At 33.1% G+C, this 18,932-nt stretch overlaps 1 protein-coding gene across 3 annotated transcripts in view; it reads left to right on the top strand.

Moving 5' to 3' along the window:
- The window catches only part of LOC136028340 (sushi, von Willebrand factor type A, EGF and pentraxin domain-containing protein 1-like), a 111,614-nt gene that overhangs the window by 44,085 nt on the left and 48,597 nt on the right, over positions 1-18,932 (top strand). For all 3 annotated transcript variants that reach the window (XM_065706123.1, XM_065706124.1, XM_065706125.1), the window contains exons 3-4: positions 12,068-12,192; positions 17,325-17,412. In XM_065706123.1, coding sequence (XP_065562195.1) covers positions 12,068-12,192; positions 17,325-17,412 — 213 coding nt within the window. The remainder of the gene's footprint in view (positions 1-12,067; positions 12,193-17,324; positions 17,413-18,932) is intronic.

The raw sequence follows: 18,932 nt of genomic DNA, 5'->3' as shown, positions 1-18,932 counted from the left end.
GGCAATTTACCAAGTAGCTGACAGTGGTTTTGTTTAATGGCATCTCAGGTTGCATTCCTTGATTCGAGCTTCTTTCTAGCACGTAACATAATACATTAATTTTTGATACTCAGTCACCAATTAAAAGGCTTGGCAATTTACCAAGTAGCTGACAGTGCTTTTGTTTAATGGCATCTCAGGTTGCATTCCTTGAGTCGAGCTTCTTTCTAGCACATAACATAATACATTAATTTTTGATACTCAGTCACCAATTAAAAGGCTTGGCATTTTACCAAGTAGCTGACAGTGCTTTTATTTAATGGCTTCTCAGGTTGCATTCCTTGACTCGAGCTTCTTTCTAGCACGTAACATAATACATTAATTTTTGATACTCAGTCACCAATTAAAAGGCTTGGCAATTTACCAAGTAGCTGACAGTGCTTTTATTCAATGGTTTCTCAGGTTGCATTCCTTGATTCGAGCTTCTTTCTAGCACGTAACATAATACATTAATTTTTGATACTCAGTCACCAATTAAAAGCCTTGGCAATTCACCAAGTAGCTGAAAGTGCTTTTGTCTAATGACATCTCAGGTTGCATTCCTTGATTCGAGCTTCTTTCTAGAGCGTAACATAATACATTAATTTTTGATACTCAGTCACCAATTAAAAGGCTTGGCAATTTACCAAGTAGCTGACAGTGCTTTTATTTAATGGCTTCTTAGGGTGCATTCCTTGATTTGTGCTTCTTTCTATCACGTAACATAACACAATTCATTAAAACATGCCAGTTGTAAGACAAATTCTTGATTGCAGTCTAACATTTTGCCAATGTAACAACCTACTGTCTTATGGCACCCTTCCAAAAATATTCTCCTGACAGATTCATTTGCTAATAAACTCTAACTTACTAAGTAATTATTTCAAATTGTCAGTGTCAATCATATTAGCAGCATACCATGTCCAATTCTAATATGAACAGATTGCAATGTCATTTTAAATCAAGAAACAAAAGTTGAAAAAAAAACTTTAAGTTCAATAAAAAGTAAAAAGAAATCTGACTATAAACATGATTTTTCTAATAGGAAAAAACACGACTAACATATCTATATCATATACCTAGTTGGTGGGGGCGCTTCGCGCCCCCCCCGCGCGCGTAAGTCGTTACGCGCCATTGTAGTTGTGTCCCTATGTCCCACCTGTGAATATAGATAGATAGATATATATATATATATATATATATATATATATATATATATATATATATATATATATATATATATATATATATATATATATATATATATATATATATATGTTTTTAACTACGTAAAACTTGCGAATATACAACATTCTTTGCTGTCCCATTGCCTGTGCATATAAATAGATTGTCAGGTTTACCGACTCTTGAACATGCAACATATAATGGTCCATGGGAAAACAATCCGTATTCACATCTATACCTCATGATTCTAATGATTGCCCTTGAGCTTTGTTGATGGTGATTGCTAATCGACCATTCCCTGAGTCGCCATCGTCATTTATATATCCCCCTGTGCACCCCGGCGTCCCCTTTGTAGTTATGTCCCTGTGTCCCGGTCGTCATTTATATTCCCTGTGTCCCGGTCGTCATTTGTGTCCCGGTGTTCCAGTCTGTGATTTCTCTTTGAGTGTCCCGGGCGTCATTTATATTCCTTGTGTCCCGGTGTCCCGGTCGTCATTTATATCCCCCTGTGCCCCCCGGCGTCCCCATTGTAGTTGTGTCCCTGTGTCCCGGTCGTCATTTATATTCCCTGTGTCCCGGTCGTCATTTGTATCCCGGTGTCCCGGTCTGTATATACATTCGTTTTTTAGTTTTGTTTTTCTCCTTTATTTTTTTCCTTTTTTCTTTTTTTTCTTTTTTAGTTTATTTAGATTTTTAGATTTTTTAGTTTTTTTATTAGTTTTTAGTTTTTTTGTAGTTTTTACCATTTTTTTAGTTTTTTTAGTTTTTTTTTTTTACTTATGTCCTGGTCGTCATTTATACTCCCTGTGTCCCGGTCGTCATTTGTGTCTCGGTGCTTTGTTGATTGCTAATTTATATTATATTTATATTTATATTTTTTATATTTATTAATATTTTTTTAGTTTTCTTTTTCTCTTATTTTTCAGTTTTTTCCTTTTTTTAGTTTTTTCTTTTTTAGTTTTTAGTTTTTTTTGTTTTTTACCTTTTTTTAGTTTTTTTAGTTTTTTTAGTTTTTTAGCTTTTTTAGTTTTTTTATTAGTTTTTAGTTTTTTTTTTAGTTTTTGTCTTTTTCTAGTTTTTTCAGTTTTTTTTAGTTTTTAGTTTTTTACCTTTTTTTAGTTTTTTTTAGTTTTTTAGCTTTTTTAGTTTTTTTTCTTTTTAGTTTTTTTTGTAGTTTTTACCTTTTTTAGTTTTTTTTCTTCTTTTGTATTAGTGTGAAATAATTCAGACGTCATATGCGGACAAACACGACGTCACTCGACAGACAGACAGACAGACATAACCCACAAACAACTTATTTTTATATATATTTATTCATATTGTTTTAGTTTTCTTTTTCTCTTTTATTTTTCAGTTTTTTCCTTTTTTTTAGTTTTTTTCTTTTTTAATTTTTAGTTTTTTTTAGTTTTTTACCTTTTTTTAGTTTTTTTTAGTTTTTTTTAGTTTTTTAGCTTTTTTTAGTTTTTTTATTAGTTTTTATTTTTTTTGTAGTTTTTGCCTTTTTTTATTTTTTTCAGTTTTTTTTTAGTTATTAGATTTTTACCTTTTTTTAGTTTTTTTTTAGTTTTTTAGCTTTTTTAGTTTTTTTTTCTTTTTAGTTTTTTTGTAGTTTTTACCTTTTTTAGTTTTTTTCTTCTTTTGTATTAGTGTGAAATAATTCAGACGTCATATGCGAACAAACATGACGTCACCTGATCCACAGATCCACACACAGACAACTTATTTTTATATATATAGATTCATTTCGTATTTTGAAATATCACAAAATAATTTATTTTATTATAAGCATATTTAATGTCATTTTAAGACAAGGAAAAAAAGATAAAGAAATTTGTAAGTTTCCTCAAAAAGTTTAAGAAACTAAGGAAATAATATCACTGCAAACATTATTTTTCTAATAGGTAAAATCAAGACTAACATATGCATATCATCTTTAATTCATGTTTTGAAAATATTACAAATGATTCTTTTATTATAAGGATATTTTACGTCATTTAAGAAACAAAAAAAAGTCCAAAAAATAAAAAGTTAAAACATTTTCAAAGTTCGAAAATTTTTCTATGTTTAAAAAAGGGGAGAGGGCCAAAAATTTGAGGAGGGGTATGGGGGTCCCTTGGAGCTGGGACTTGGATGATCATAAGTTCCCTCTAAAAAATGCCATAACAATTGATTCAGTGGGAGACATAACTCCACGGTTTACTTCACCCAAGCGCATGTCATAAGAAAAAAAAGGAGTAGCAGATTTGCCGCTTTTTGATTCATTAAAATTTGGTTGGTATTACAAAATGTTTCCGGTTAATTTTTTTCTAGCGCGTGTCATCAGACCAACCCAACCCAAATAAAAAATGTATTCGTGTAATTGTCATGGGATTGCTGAAAGTATTATAATAACTGGTCATTCCTCTTATTAAATGTAAGTATTCATATAATTATCATAACCTGAATATGTAAATAAAAGGTTTATGGTATATGCAAATGAGGTTTAGGGTATACTCTTTTGAGCGTCAGGCGTGAAGTCTGTGGTAATAAGCCCGCCACTACTGGGGGGTCCTAGGAAGTCGTGAACTAAGCTGATTTTTTTGTTTAAATTAACACAAAACTCCCAGGTTAAGCAGACTGGGTCATGAGGACCTTGATTAGGAAAACACACTTTAGAATGCCTGTATATTCGTAGGGCGAAAAATTCAGTTTTTCCCTGCGGATCCGTTTGAAAATTTTGGGGCATACAAACAGGGCCAAAGGAACCTCAGTTAAGACAAAAAAAAAATCTAAAACAAAAGCTGATTGTAGTGATCCTACTCTTTGGAATGGACCAGGAAATGATTAGCCTATTCTTATTTATTTATTTTTATTTCTGTTCTTTTTAAGTTTGACTTGGTTGTTGATTTCTGTTCGTTGCAGGATTATTCTATTAATCCATGTATCTGCTATCCCTTTGGTTGATGTGATTATTGGCTGTTCATTTTAAGTTTAAAAATACCCATAAATATAGCCAAGCTTAGCAAACATGATTTCTGATTTAATTCATAGTAGTTATTGTCACAGCAAGTCATTTTCTGTGAATTCGCGGTTACAGTTTACAGCCATCAATTTCTGCCCAGTTATTTTCCTTTTCATCCAATGTCAAATAGCCTAACTGGATTTAGGACATTATATTGAACGTGAAATGTCAATCACAAGTTCAGGTTGTAACTTTTATAGCCCAGTTTATAACGGTAGAATGGATTAGCTGCCGAAAATAAGACTACCTTGTTTATACTCAAAAGAAGGTCGAAACTGGACTTTTGTGGAATTTGAAGCTGTTGGTTAGCCTTCTCGAAAGCGGTAAAATTGAAAGGAAAGTAAGCCAAATTGCTTTTGTTTGACGAAATTAGTCTAAAAGTCAGAAGAAAGAAGGCGGAAAATCAAATTTTGCGGCGCGGGATAAGACAATTTCAATAGAAGATTCAAAAATACTTTTTGTCAAAAAATACATGGCGATGCTTGTTGATACAACTACTACTAACGACTCACCATAGCATCAACCCGCCTGAGGCCAACACAGCTAAGTACTCTCCTCCTCCATCATAATCTCTTCAAAGCTTTCCTCTTTACACCCTCCAATGAAGTTCGCATTTCCCTTAATTTTTTTTACGATATCCTTCCATCCCAACCGTGGACAACCTGTTTTCCGTTTAGCCCTTGATGTTTGGCCCAAAATGACATCATCCTTCATCCGCAGAACACGGCCAAGTAATCTCAACCTTTCTCTCATTATAGCTCTAGAGAATGGGATTGAACCAGATTTTTTTGTATCCGTAGGCAATATCTCTAGAAAACATCTAGCAAATCTTCGTTGGTGTTTCGAAACGCCAATACTTTCGAGCTATGTATGACCACTGTCATCACTACATTAATTTAAAAGAAACGTTTAAAAAAAATCAAAGAAAATGAAGAGTTTTACTAAACGCATAAAGAATTTAGAGAAAGTCATTTACATCAACATCTCCATAAACGATTGTTATAGTGAGAAATCTTATGTTGAAGGCGATGGAGATAAGGAAGAGACATTGCGATTAGAAGTACTTATTGCTGTTTACGTGTTTAAATATTTTGTAGTTAGATAGATGTAATCATGAGTTTTGTATCCCTTGGGTCTTCTAATAAATATATTGTTGTTACTATGATTATTTTAATAATTCAAACTTCAAAACAGATAAATGAAACCCAATACGAATAGTAATTAACATGAAGATATCATGTTGCTATATATGGATCCTAAAACTATCAGAAATTCAAATGAATAATCAAGTCAAACATAAAACGAAAAGAATCACCAGAAATAATACTAGGGCTACCCCTAGTTTCTTTTTATAATAGATTTGGCAATCTTTGTAAATCGAATAAAGTTACATTAAATGTTTACAAAGAAACCAGGAAAAATAAAGAGTCGTGTTAAACCCAAAATTGTGTAAAACAGATAATATAATACATCAAACTTCAACCGACATTAAATTATATGAATGAATGAATGAGACCCAAAATGAATAGTAATTAAAAGGAATTTTCAAAGATAGAGATAACATATTGATGAATAGATACATAAATGGATGAATAGATAAAACTTAAAACTAACAGAAATTCAACAGTTATTGCGGTTAATAACAAATACTTGCAATAAGTCATTGAATAAGCGGAATAAACATAAGCGTAAATAAGCGTATTGAGCAAACTCGGGTCAGCAAGGTCGTGACCCTGAAACAAAAATGTATCGCCTTCAAAAGTTAATAATAAGGATATTTTTTTCGAATATACAAGTTATCAGCGGATTTCTTTATACGCTTAAAATTGAATTATCAGTTTGGAAAGCGGAGTAACTTGCCCCATTTCGTGAATAGTCCAATTAATCTAATAAAAAACGTTTGCTGTTGGGTAGTGACAGCTTTGGTTATTTGTCTCTCACTGTATAGTTGTCACTTGGTTTTGGATTGAGTGGGGGGCTAGTTGCCCTTCGATCTTTCTTGATTCATGAAAAGTGAGCTAGAACTTTCCGTTTCCAATCAAATGAGCCTTCTCTGATGTTTATACGAACATCCCTTCCATAAGAACCTTATATACCCCCAGGGCATGACTTAAAACGCCTGTCCCCGGGCTCTGGGTGTTTGTATCGGCGTTGAAGTTTTATTACCTGACCTTTGAACTATTTTTTTAACAATATGGCAATCTCAAAATTTTTATCTGATGCATATGGGGAAGCAGGGTTTTTTTTTGGGGGGGGGGGTTAGTTGCCCTCCTGTCTCTTTTGACTCTGAAAAAGTGAACTAGAACTTTTAATTTTCAATAAAATGAGCACTCTCTGAAGTTTATCAAGCGTCCCTTCTATAATAACCGCATTTGCCCCTAGGGCATAACTTACAACTCCTGCCCCCGGGCCCTGGGGGATTTTGTCGACCCCGGAGTTTTCATTATATAATTTTTGAACTATCTATAACAAAATGGCTACCCCAAAACTTTTATTGGATGTATTTGGGGAAGAAAGGGCATGAGGGGTTGGCTAGTTGCCCTCCGGTCACTTTTAGCCATCAATATTAGTTTTTCCATCAAATTTTAACTATCAAAATTAGTTTCTCGCAAAAAAAATAAAAATCAATCATAGAGCCTTTTAAACTAACCGAAAATGTTGTTGGCTAATAATAATAGATAAATATTCAAAGGATTTTTTATCTTTAAAATGACAAATTGCAGCTCATTCAGCTCTGAAGCCAAAATTTGCGAATAATCGATTGCAATAGGTTTTAGTAAGTACTCTTCAACCCAATAAAAAAAAAATTACGAAAATATATTTCAATAAGCTTCTTGACAGCTGGACAAGTCAAATTTAAAACTACCAAAATTACCTCTAATAAGAGTGGGGTTACAGCCCCCCCCCCTAAACCTTCTATACGCCACAGCGCAATTTGTTGACTGTAAAACAAAAGCGGTAGAAGTGAAAGGTGGTCGAGGCAAGGTGTTTTTTTTTTCGACAAAATTAGCCTAAAACTTAAAAAGTAGAAAGAAGATGAAAGATAAATTTTTGTGCTCATAAATAGAAAATTTTAATGGGAAGTTCGAAAAATATTTCTTCTCAAAATATAGTTGAAAATCCTTGCTGGTATATAGATGGGTATCTGTGTAGATTTGTTTTAAAAAATAATACAAGAGTAAAATTATATAATAAATATATACGTTATATATAAAATAAATATAAAAATATATATATAATGTAAGATAATTATAAATACATATCAATAAATATATAAATAAAATAATAAATATATAAATATAAACCGTTTCTAAGATGGACTAAAAAGTAGAAAATAATATTTTTCTCGAAAATGTAAGAATCAAACAGTTCGTGGTAGCAAACTGTAGTAAGGAGCGACCCTGCTCAATAGTAACCAAAACTCTAAGAACGAAAATTTGATACCAATATAAAGATCAAAAGATTAGGAATTTTGTGCTGATTTTAAATGTATAAGTTTCATTAAGGTTAGTATTACCTATCAAAAGTTACGAGCCTCAGAAAATTTTCCTTATTTACGAAATAAAGGAGAAAAAACCCAAAGAGTCATTGAATCTTAATGGACATAACACCATCAGATTCAGCGTATCAGAAAACCCTACTATTCAGGTTTCAAGCTCCTATCTGCAAAAATGTGGAATTTCGCATTTTTTGCCAGAAAAAAAGATCAGAGAAGCGTGTTTATTTGTTTTGTTTTTTTCCCCAGGGTGATCGTATCAAGAGAATGGTCCTAAAATAACGCGAGAGGGCTCATTCTAACGGAAATTAAAAGTTCTAGCGCCCTTTTTAAGTGACCAAAAAACTGGAAGGCACCTAGGCCCCCTCCCATGGTCATTATTTTCCCGAAGTCACTGGATCAAAATTTCGAGATAGCCATTTTGTTCCCATAGTCAAAATATTTTATAATAATGTCTTTGAGGACGACTTAATCCCTCATAGTTTCCAGGAGAAGGGCTGCAAGTTATGAACTTGGCCCATTGTTTACATATAGCTTAGTATTGGTTTTCGGGAAGCATACAGACATTTTAATGGAGGAATTTTTCTGGTGGGGGGAGGATATGGGGTTGCGTGAGAGGATCTTTCTATGGAGGAATGTATTATTGACGAAGAGAATTTCCATGAAGGGGCGTTGAATTTTCCAGCATAATTTAAAAAACAATTAGAAATTAAATATACAAAAAAGTTTTTCAACTGTAAGTAAGGAGCAACATTAAAACTTGTAACGAACATAAATTATTACGTGTACGACGAGGTTTGTTCCCTCCTCAATGCCTTGCTCTTTACGTTAAAGAACTTTTAGTAATTTCAAAAGAGCTTTTATTCTAATTAAACGGCCTTCATGCTTCAGGGGTCATTTTTAAAGAATTGGAACAACATTAAACTTTTGTGTAACGAGCCAGGTATTGACGAGTGGGAGAACCCCCCTCATATAGGTAATAAAAATATACGAATATAGAATTTCGTTACGTAAATATATTTGTAAGTATGTATATTCATTAGTAATAAAAACGTTCGAAAATCAAATTAAAAGTTCTATTGGCCTATTTAATTAACCAAAAAAATTTGACGGCAATTTGGCCCCTTCTCCGCCTCTTTTTTCTTAAAATCGTCAAATCAAAACTTTGAGAAGGCCATTTAGCCAAAACTTTAAATTAATATGCAAATTTCTTTTTAATTATGCATGTACGGTGAGCCAAAATCAAAACCTGCATTAATTCAAAAACTTTTAGAAATTAGTATATGAAAGTGGCTGTCCCCTCCTCAACAACCCAATTTTTATGCTAAAGTTTGACTCTTTCTCACAACTCTACTTTTTAAGACAATAAAAACTTTAGCGTAAAGAGCGGGGCGTTGAGGAGGGGACAGCCCCTTTCATATACGGAAAAATTTCTTTTCGTTTTAAGTTTTAGTGTCGCTCTTTACTTGCAGTTGATTTTTTTTTTAATAAGGGAAAATGAAGGACGCGAAACGCATTGCGCTTTGCATATTATAGATATCAAATTGTTATAAATGCGCTATTGTTATAAATATTATAGATTTAAGTTACAAATGCGCAAATGAAAAAAGATGGTAAGCTGAGGAAAACGAGTTAAAAAGATGAAGTTATAGATACCCCAACCCGGTATGCATAGCCCATTATGTATAGCCCAAAAGGTGGTAAGGTGAGGGAAACAAGTTAAAAAGGTAAAGCTATGTGTTGCCCAATCCGGTATGTATAGCCAATCATATAGCCCAAAAGGTGATAAGCTGAGGAAAACGAGTTAAAAAGACAAAGTTATGTATATGTATAGTCCAGCCAGTTACGTCGTTCGAACCATGTCGTTCTTAGCCAAAAATGGCGATTACAGATGGCTGTGTGTGCGGATGCATTTTTATGGTAAATGAGCCAGGTCTCCTGACTACCACAAATCTGGTTCTTTTTTTGACAGCGGTGCGCGATCTTCTTAGCAGTTCCAAAAAAAAGGTCTGATTGACGGTCTGACGGAGGAACAGAGTCTAGATGCACTGTACCCTTGGTATCAAGAAAGTAAAGCAACGATTATTGTCATTGTTTATTTGACGGCATTTCTTAGGACGTAATGATGATGAAGTCTTTCGTGTTGCTTGACTGTTTTTTGGTTTCTGGGTCGTACCTCTAGCACCAGGTCCCCTCACCAGTAATTATCTTTAACACAAACTCTGAATCAGTTTAAACGTTTTTTTTTTTAATCTACATTCCTTTCCATCGCCTGTCTAAACACGAGCAACAAGCCTGATGGCAACGCTGTTCAGGCTAAAATCTTTGGTTTAAGTTTGCTGAGCTTAGCCCCAAGACGTCCTGCTAATCTCTGATATTTTGTTGGCGCCATGTAAGCAAAGATTCCCAAGTATTTTCAATAGTTTCGTCATGTCGGGCTGTTGATTGATGTCCATATCGAGGCTTGTCCTCAATCGACATTTGGCCATTTTTGAAGCAAGCAAACTTTGATGCACTCCAGTTTTGCCCATAGCATCCTCCTTGCAAGCTATTTTCAACAATTTAATAACAGAGAAGAATATATCATAATTTGACTTGCCGAGAGATTCGACATGTGTTGATTGTTGAATCAAGTAAACTCTCATACACCCTAGTTTTTCCTATAGCATGCCCCTTGCAGTCTATTTTCAATAATGCAACAGTTTCAACAATAGTAAAGAAAAATATTGTATAATTTGGATATCAATTGCAAACATAATCGGGGAAATATACTAACTCCGGGTGGGGGCTTGAGGCTGTCCCCCTCCTGTGTACGTGCATGGCAACGAGGCTAAAATAATTTTAGGTACTCACTTTGCAAAACAATAATTTAAACAAAATAATCGATGGAGAAAAGGAACATAAAAATTTATATTGCTACTAATTTTTGTTGTTTTTTAGGTGATGCGTTTTTTTTTATTCACTAGAAACAACTGTAAATGATTTAGGAAATTTCAAATTTTCTATTTATTCTTAAACATATGTGGATAAAATTGGAAACCCCAAAAAATCTAGATTTTATTAAAAAAAAAGAAACTAGAAAAAGATGAGCATTTTTGAAAACATTTTATTGTTGGCTTTGGGACATTTGGACATTTTTTTTCGGTGCATAAGGTGCAAATGAGGTACATATTGCTTTTTACTAAGTTCAAACTTTAAATATCTACCCCCCCCCCCCGAAGGTTTGGCGTTTGAGGTCTTTTTATCTATCATCTTGAATCATGAGGGAACACATATTCCCGCAACCTTTACAATCAATCTATCAACAATAAAATCTTATCAATAAAATGCAATTTTGGGAAACTGTTAACATTAAGATTTTAATTAAATATTTAAATATGTTATATTAAAAAATTAATCACAGTTGTAATTATCAAATTAATTGTCAAAACCGTAAGAGTTCACTCCCTAGTCTTTTCCTTTTTTTTTGCAAATTTGTATGTTATTTTAATTAGCTTGTTTACCAGTATATTTTTTCAGTGTGATCCAATAATCAACGGTTAACCTGCAGAATATAGAGAATCATAACTTTTAAATCTAAGCTGTAATTCAATTGTAAAGAATAAAAGTATACAAATAAAAGTAGATTTTCAAATTGAAACGAAATATAGATTTTCAACTCTGATAGTTCATAGTAGTTTTAGAACTACTAGTATTTCTAGTCGAGAAAGGTATATTAGGAGAATACCATAAGAAGATATATTTTTTAGGTTTATAATGCTCATTTTACTCATTCATCTTAAACGCCACAGCTTCAAACGCATTTTTCAACATCAGCCTCTTTGAGACAATCTCTTTAAATATTGAAATTGGTTTAATTTATATTTTTTTCTCGTTTGCTATATTTTGTTTTAGTTATTTAGGTTAGCCGGCTATTTTATAATTAGTGATAAGTTGTTTGAATCTTATATTAAGTTATAGATACATGGTAAGTTATAATTATACTGTGTTTTACATATTTTTATTTATCAATCTCCATTATATTTGATATTTTATTGTTAACTCTTACATGTTTGTTTTGTTCTACTTATTCTCCACTAAAAACATCATTTTGATATTGGATCATCTTGATCTTATTTTTTTTACATAGTTGCGAAATCTTTAATTTTTGGTTTTATGGGAAACTTGAAGTTTTGTTTTTGATCAACTTGAATTACCAATAAAAAACTGAAAATAATTATTCATTAACATTTGAAAAAATAAAGGTTAACCGCTACATTGTGGTTAACGTGATCAACGTGGAAGATTCACGATAATTTTGTGCTGCATCATAACATCTTGCTATTATTGCAAAACGTTAGCTTGCCTCATAACCTGATTATTTTTAGTTATGAACGTGGGAGCTGGTAAAGCGCCAATGCAATCGAGTATATCTAGCAGTGGAGTTCCCCAAAAAGCAGTAGATGGTAGCACAAGCTCATTTTTTTCTTTGGAGACCTGTGCAAAAACAGAGGTCAGTTTTTTTCTTTTTAATGTTCAGCAATTTTTTATATGTTTACGAATTAAATTACGCTTCAAATAGACGTCAATAGCATGTCCTTGTAGTAGCCCACTAAAAATATAGTTTCCAGAAGTCGGTTGGGACGGTTATTTTTTAGCTTTAAGAACGTTTAGCTGGCCGTTTTTCTGGTCAGTTTAAATACCTGTTTCTTTTTTTTTATCAAGAAAATCAACGAAAGGAAAGAAAAATCTAAATTCTTCGATTGCAAGCTTCTTTTAATAATTTGCTTGAGGCCCTCCTGCCTCTTAGAAAAATTATCTTGATTTTCCAATTCTTTAGTAAGAATCTAAATTAGCTCATAGGAATAGTCAGCTTTCGATTTTACCTTCTAAATGTCATTTGAACATCCTGTCACCGACTCTCCGAGTGTGATCATAAGAAAAACAGGCTATGGGTTAAGAATTTTTCGTACGATTAACCCACCTCAGTCAATCTGCACCCCCCTGAAGTGCTTTTCTTCCATACGTGCCTGATTCCATGCTCGTTTTGCGTGAACTAATAGATCATTTAGTTCCGTTTTAGAGCCCTAGCTAACAGTTCCTCAATTACACAGGCATTAGTCTTGGCTTATTTCTAAAATTCATTCATATGCTTGAGTTTGCTTTAAGATACTAGTAAAAAATTAAAAATCAGTTGATTGGGAGTACTGCCAGGTTGGATTACACTGGGCTTGTAGAAATTGAATTTGTATAAAAATGAATATAAAAAACTCCCTATAGGTGAAAATGAGCTGAATAAAACCTATACTTTAAATTCTTGCTGTTAAACATTTGGGACTAACAGTCTTGGTGATCTGGCATTACCCAAGAAAATCTGGCAACCTTGCCTTTTCTTTGCCTGTGATTACTTCCATGGCTAAGATAAATTTTGGTAATTTTCAAACTAAATGCCAGATGCAAGTAACAATCAAGGTTGGACAAGTGGCAACTACGGGAAGTTTGGCTGACTAAATTTTTGACATCTTAAGTCACACTACATACATTTAGACTAAACGATGTTAGTGGGGGCTCTCCGCTCACTGTTCTTCCTGGAAAACTATTACAAATTTTATGAGCGGGTGGATGAGTCTTCTAAAACGACAAAAAAAGTCTACAAAGTGGAAATTGACTGTGGATTTAAAAAGTGGAGACTTTTTTTTATGAAAAATTCCCTAATTAAGAGCCGTGCTAAAAACCCTTATTGTTAAACATTTGCGACTAGCAGTTTTGGTGAATTGGCGTTATTAAAGAAAATCAGCAATCCGGCAACCGTGCCATTTCTTTGGCTGTGATTACTTTCATGGCTAAGATAAATCTTGACTATTTTTAAACTAAATGTCAGATGCAAGTAACGATTAAAGTTGGACAAGTGGCAACTAAGGGAAGTCTTCCTGACTAAATTTTTGTCGACATTTTTATAGGTGGAGCTAAATTTTGACTGCCTTTCATTTTTTTGTTTAACAGTGTTGCACAAATTTAAGTAAACGAAATTAGCCCGGTCCAGATGACTGCACCCTTAAGAGATTGATATGATGGGCGGACAAGTCATCCAAATCGACAAAATAGTCTACAAAGTGGAAATTGACTATGTTTTATTGATTGCTAAAAACAACTTTTCAAGAAGATAGAAAACTATTGGCAGATTCTTAGATTTTCAGAAACTGGAAAAGGCGAATTTTGTAAAAATTTCTAGGAAACTGAAAAATGAGTCGTTCAAATAAAGAGAAACAAGAATGGAGATTTTAACCTATTTAACAAAACTAGAATTGTTTAGTTTACTGTAAAATATATCAACACTAAGTAAGTAAAAGAACACTTGACCAGATAACCTGCCTATTATATAACCATGAATTTCACTAATTTCACAGTCATTTAATTTCAGAGTTATTTTTCACCAAAAAAGAAATGAAATATATAGGCTACAGCTTAACACGAAATTCAGCGGTGCATATATTTAGAAAATTGTAATTAGCGTGAAAGCATGTAGTTTAGGGATTTTGCTTTTTATTCAAGAATTAGTGTTCGAATTTGTTGAAAAGATTGACGATATTGTTTAAAATGTTTCACTGATCAAGAAACAGTAAAGACATTCTGTTCAACTGTTAATTTTATCGGGAAAAAATCCAAGCATCGCCCCCTGGGTAGGCTTGCTCGTGAGGTGCCCGATAATATTTCATGGGGGTCTTATTATTCCTGTACTACCAACCTGTCCAGTATTTCTACATATTTTTTAAACCATGGTGCTGCTGCACAGCTTATACTATCTACATCTCTACTTCTACAGTATTTGTAGAAAACAAAGTGTAGCACTAGCATTATTGGGTAAGCTGGGTAAGTTGTCAGAGCCCTATGACTGTTATAATCACTGAATAAGTTATGAACGTTGTGTATTTCGGATTTATATACCTTAGCTCGGACTATCAAAGATATTCACTTTCTTTAAAAGAAACTCTTTAGGCAGTGTCCACTCAACTCTCTCATCTTAGGAAGTAAAAGCTTAGAGAGTCGAACTGAGTTTGGAGGCTCGAAGTTTAACCTATTTAAGTCGACATAACCTATTTATTTGAATGCATATTTTAATATTTATTTGTGTCATTTTTAGCCTTTTAGATTATTTTAAATGTTATTTCTAATCTATTTTAAATAGCTACGTTATTTTTAGCAATTTTTAATATTTATGAAAAATGTATCTTTTCCCATTTCTAAAATTTTTAAGCTCTGGTTTCGGGCCACCCACAACCAACACGGAACTTGATTATCGTTTGTTCAGATTGTCGTTTTGAATGCTGTGATAAAAATGGATCTTGGTCTTTTCGGAACCCATGACCAACCGTGCTATTCTAGCGGGTTAAAATTTCATAGAATCCATGTCTAACACGCCTGGAACTCTTAAGATGAAAACACTTTAAAGTTTGGCTGGGTTATACACGGAGAACATGAAAACGATTTTTGTCGCGACCCAATCAAAACATGCTTCAAAACTGGTGCCTGAAAACACGACTTGGTTACGTATGATTGTTTTCTGGCATGTGCTTGTGCTAGTTTTGTGCCATTTCGGCAAACGGATCATACCTCACAATTCCGCTTTTGTCGGTCGCCCCTTTTTTGTATTATATTTCTTAAATGTCAAAAAACCCTTTTTTTTACATTTGGAGTATAGAAAGTATTCAGTTACTTATTTAGCTAACCTTTCTTATTACCAGCTTCATGGATCTTAAGCCAGTAAAATAAAGATGAATTCTTCTGACATCATTGCTCCGTTAGATTTTGGATGGTCAGTAGTATTATCGTTGATAAAGTATAATCTAGCATTAAAACTGCTTTGCATCAGTAATGTTTTATTATCTAAGGACCTTAGTTTACTTAACACAAATAACGCTCTATAAAGCGGTCTCTATGTGTCTTTTGTTCGTGAATTGTAATCGGAATGCCATCTACAGTAAATTTTACCAGCAATTTCTTGATAAAACGAATACCGAATTTGACTGTTAAATTTATCCGGCTTGACTTTAAAAGTCTATTTGAAACTCTCTATTTTTTCTTGCGCTATTTGAGGCATAAATCTTTAAATTCAATTTTTTTCCCTTGTGCATACCCTTTGGAATTCATATAAAGTGACCTACTTGTAGGCCTATTTACTTGCAGCTGCATCAAGACCAGTCGTTTTCCACCTCATCTGGCATCTGAAATTTATGTATTTTGAGGAATCTTGTTTAACCTCAAGCTTCCTAGAGGGCACTGATCTTCCAGAGTCACATCAATAACTCCGAGCCAAAGGATTTGTGACACAAGAACTCGTCCCACCCAAAAGGACCAAGGAATACAATTCCATCTTGCCATCCACTCGGCTTGGATGGCTCTTAACAAAGGCTTGTAAACAAAGGAACTGCAGCATTATCCTTTTGTTGTTCCTCATTGAGTGTCAAACAATCAATAATAATACAAAATTATAAGTGGCCTTATTCGCACAAATTTGCGTAGCTAATAGCATACTTATTATCTGTTAGAAATATATAGCCCGTTTCCATAATCAGAATTGTTAATAATATCTACTTTTAACAATATTCTGTCAGCTCGCAGAAGTAGAATTGTTCTATGGCAAAGTTCATTTCTAACCATTTCGCGAAAACCTACATGGTATATCGTCTATATAACGTAAATGGTTTGGAAATTTAAAAATGGAACTTTCTTTGCAAATCATGATTTAAATTACCATTTTGACTTTGAAAACAAACATAACAACGCAAAAGAAAACACAAAACACAGATTTGCAAGTTTTGTTTTATTCTTCGAACTTTTCGAGTTTCACCTTCTAAATACACGAACAGTTTTCTCAAGCAATGTTTCTCCCCAGCAACATTTTGGGCCTATTAACATAAGGTATTTCGTGGCACAAAACAAGTTGAGGCTCAGAAGTTAGGCTGCAAACCTTGCATAGATAACCAAAGCCAACCAGAGCAGCACTTAAAGCACCAACGACATCCAAATAAAAATTTGTTTTTTTACCCTAGGATCCATTGATATATGACCGCTGCTCTCTGATTTTCTTTTTTGTCATTATTTCAAACTTTGAACATTTAAGGGCCGTAACATATCTTTGTCAGCGTTGCCACGTTGAGCCATAAAAATAAACACTAATAAACTAATAAACTAATTGGTTAAATTTGCCAACGCTTTTTGTCCGCGAAAAATTGAGCATTGACGGTCCATTGGTGCCAAATGACCACTACACATTCAAAGGAATGCCAAATTTTCTTATATCGTTTGATACCATGTTGTTTTATCATAATTTCGTTTCTTTTTCCTCCACGTTTCTTCTTTTTTAAATTTGGCACCGGATACTAGGAAAAACTGGGTAACTAAATATGGTGGTCTTTTTAGTAAAAATTAAATTTGGGTTTCCAATTTTTTTTTAATAATACATGTATATGCAATTTTCCCCTTGACTGATTTTATTTTCACTGTTTTTTGGTGAAAATATTACTATTTCTCCACTTGACTACTCCCAATTTTACTATTAAGTATATTACCAAATACTAATTATGCTAACTCAAAGATAACTCGCTTCCCAATCCTAGAGATATTAAAAGTGATTTTTTTTTTCAGGTGGAAAGAACCCCTTGGTGGTATGTCAACCTCTTAGAACCTTACCTTGTTCAACTAGTAAGGCTGGATTTTGGGCAGTCATGTTGTGGTAATTCTAAATTAAATACTTTTAGGATTATTTAATTTCATAAGAAATATTGATATAAATCTCTTGTAAAGTTTGCTAAAATGAAATAAATAATATCGTAGAATATTACTCATCATTATAGGAGAGCCAATTGGAATGAAAAGCAAGGAAAAACTCGTGTTATGCGTCACCTTAGAGGTTTCTGTAAATTTTATGAGAGGGGGGAGAAGATAGACAGAGGTTACAATATTTTTGGGCAGAAATGATCTATAGTGTAATTATTGTGGTATGCTAAACAAGTAGTGAATAAAAATAATGTAATATAAGTCGTGCTAGGGTATTCACCTCAGTGTAGTTATATAAAAAGGATTTCCCCTCCTTTTTAATGCTTTTTAAAACTTAAAAACATAGCTGTTACACACCAAGTGGCAAATTAGACTCGTATATTTATAACCGTCTAAGGCTATATTCTTTACAAGCATGCATATAAGGGAAGGAGTTGGAAAAGCAATTAGCCAACCAGGTTAAAGAAACAACAATTTTCTTCTTTTTTTTTAAGTTGGGGCGATTAAATGGCCAGGTAATCATGTTTATTTTTGATGAACAGAAATTGAACGAACTTCTCTATCTTGTATAAGGTTGCTCTATATTATTCACCAAAATTCAACTGAAAAGAAAAAAAAATGCAAACAATTAACTGATGTCTTCCTAGAAAATTTCTTGAAAATTAGAGTTCATCGAGTACTTATCAAAATGATGACACTTCATACTCACCTTTTTAGGAAATTATTAGACAATAAAATGAAAAAATTCGACAGTTTTGAAGTGAAGGAAGATTTGTTTTTCTTATAGAGGTGTTTGAGATGTAAGGGGAGTAAATAAACTACTACTGAGTTAATTAAGAATATAAGAAAGGGAGGCAAGGCATGTAATAACCGAGGATCCGGAAGAAGTAGCCATACAACATAATAGTAACATATTTTATTGGCATGTTAAGAAATTAAGAGGAGGAGGCAGTCAATAAGGACTTGCCCCAATTGAAGAATGGAATTGAGTTCCAAATAATGACGAGAGAAAAGTGATGGGCAGAACATTTTGATAATATGCTAAACAATTATAATTATATATAAAAAAAATGCTACAGAACATAACGAGAATTGCTAGAAAAAATTGACATTTTAAAAGTAAAGGGAGATGTTGTTCTACGGGAAGGAGCTAAATATAGTACGAAAAGGACAACAAAATAAGGTATAAGGTGATGATAGAATTATAAAATGATTTTTTGAAATTTTTTTGCCGCAAAGTTAGAGATAAACTGCTAAAGATTAGGAATGTGATTTGGAAGAACCAAGCATTTTGAGGAAAGCTTTCTTTGATCTTTCTGTCATAAGAGTGAGTTTGAAGAACCAATAAGATGTGTGTTGGAAGAACCAAGCATTTTGAGGAAAGTTTTATTTGATCTGTCTGTCATAAGAGTGAGTTTAGTCATGATAGAGCTAGTTGTTCTGTGTAGGAAGCAAATTTTCCAACTAAGCTAAGTT

Source organism: Artemia franciscana, chromosome 6 (genome assembly GCF_032884065.1).
Source record: "Artemia franciscana chromosome 6, ASM3288406v1, whole genome shotgun sequence".
Lineage (NCBI taxonomy): Eukaryota > Metazoa > Arthropoda > Branchiopoda > Anostraca > Artemiidae > Artemia > Artemia franciscana.
The sequence above is the reverse complement of the archived record's forward strand: the minus strand, read 5'-3'. Positions and strand labels throughout refer to the sequence as shown.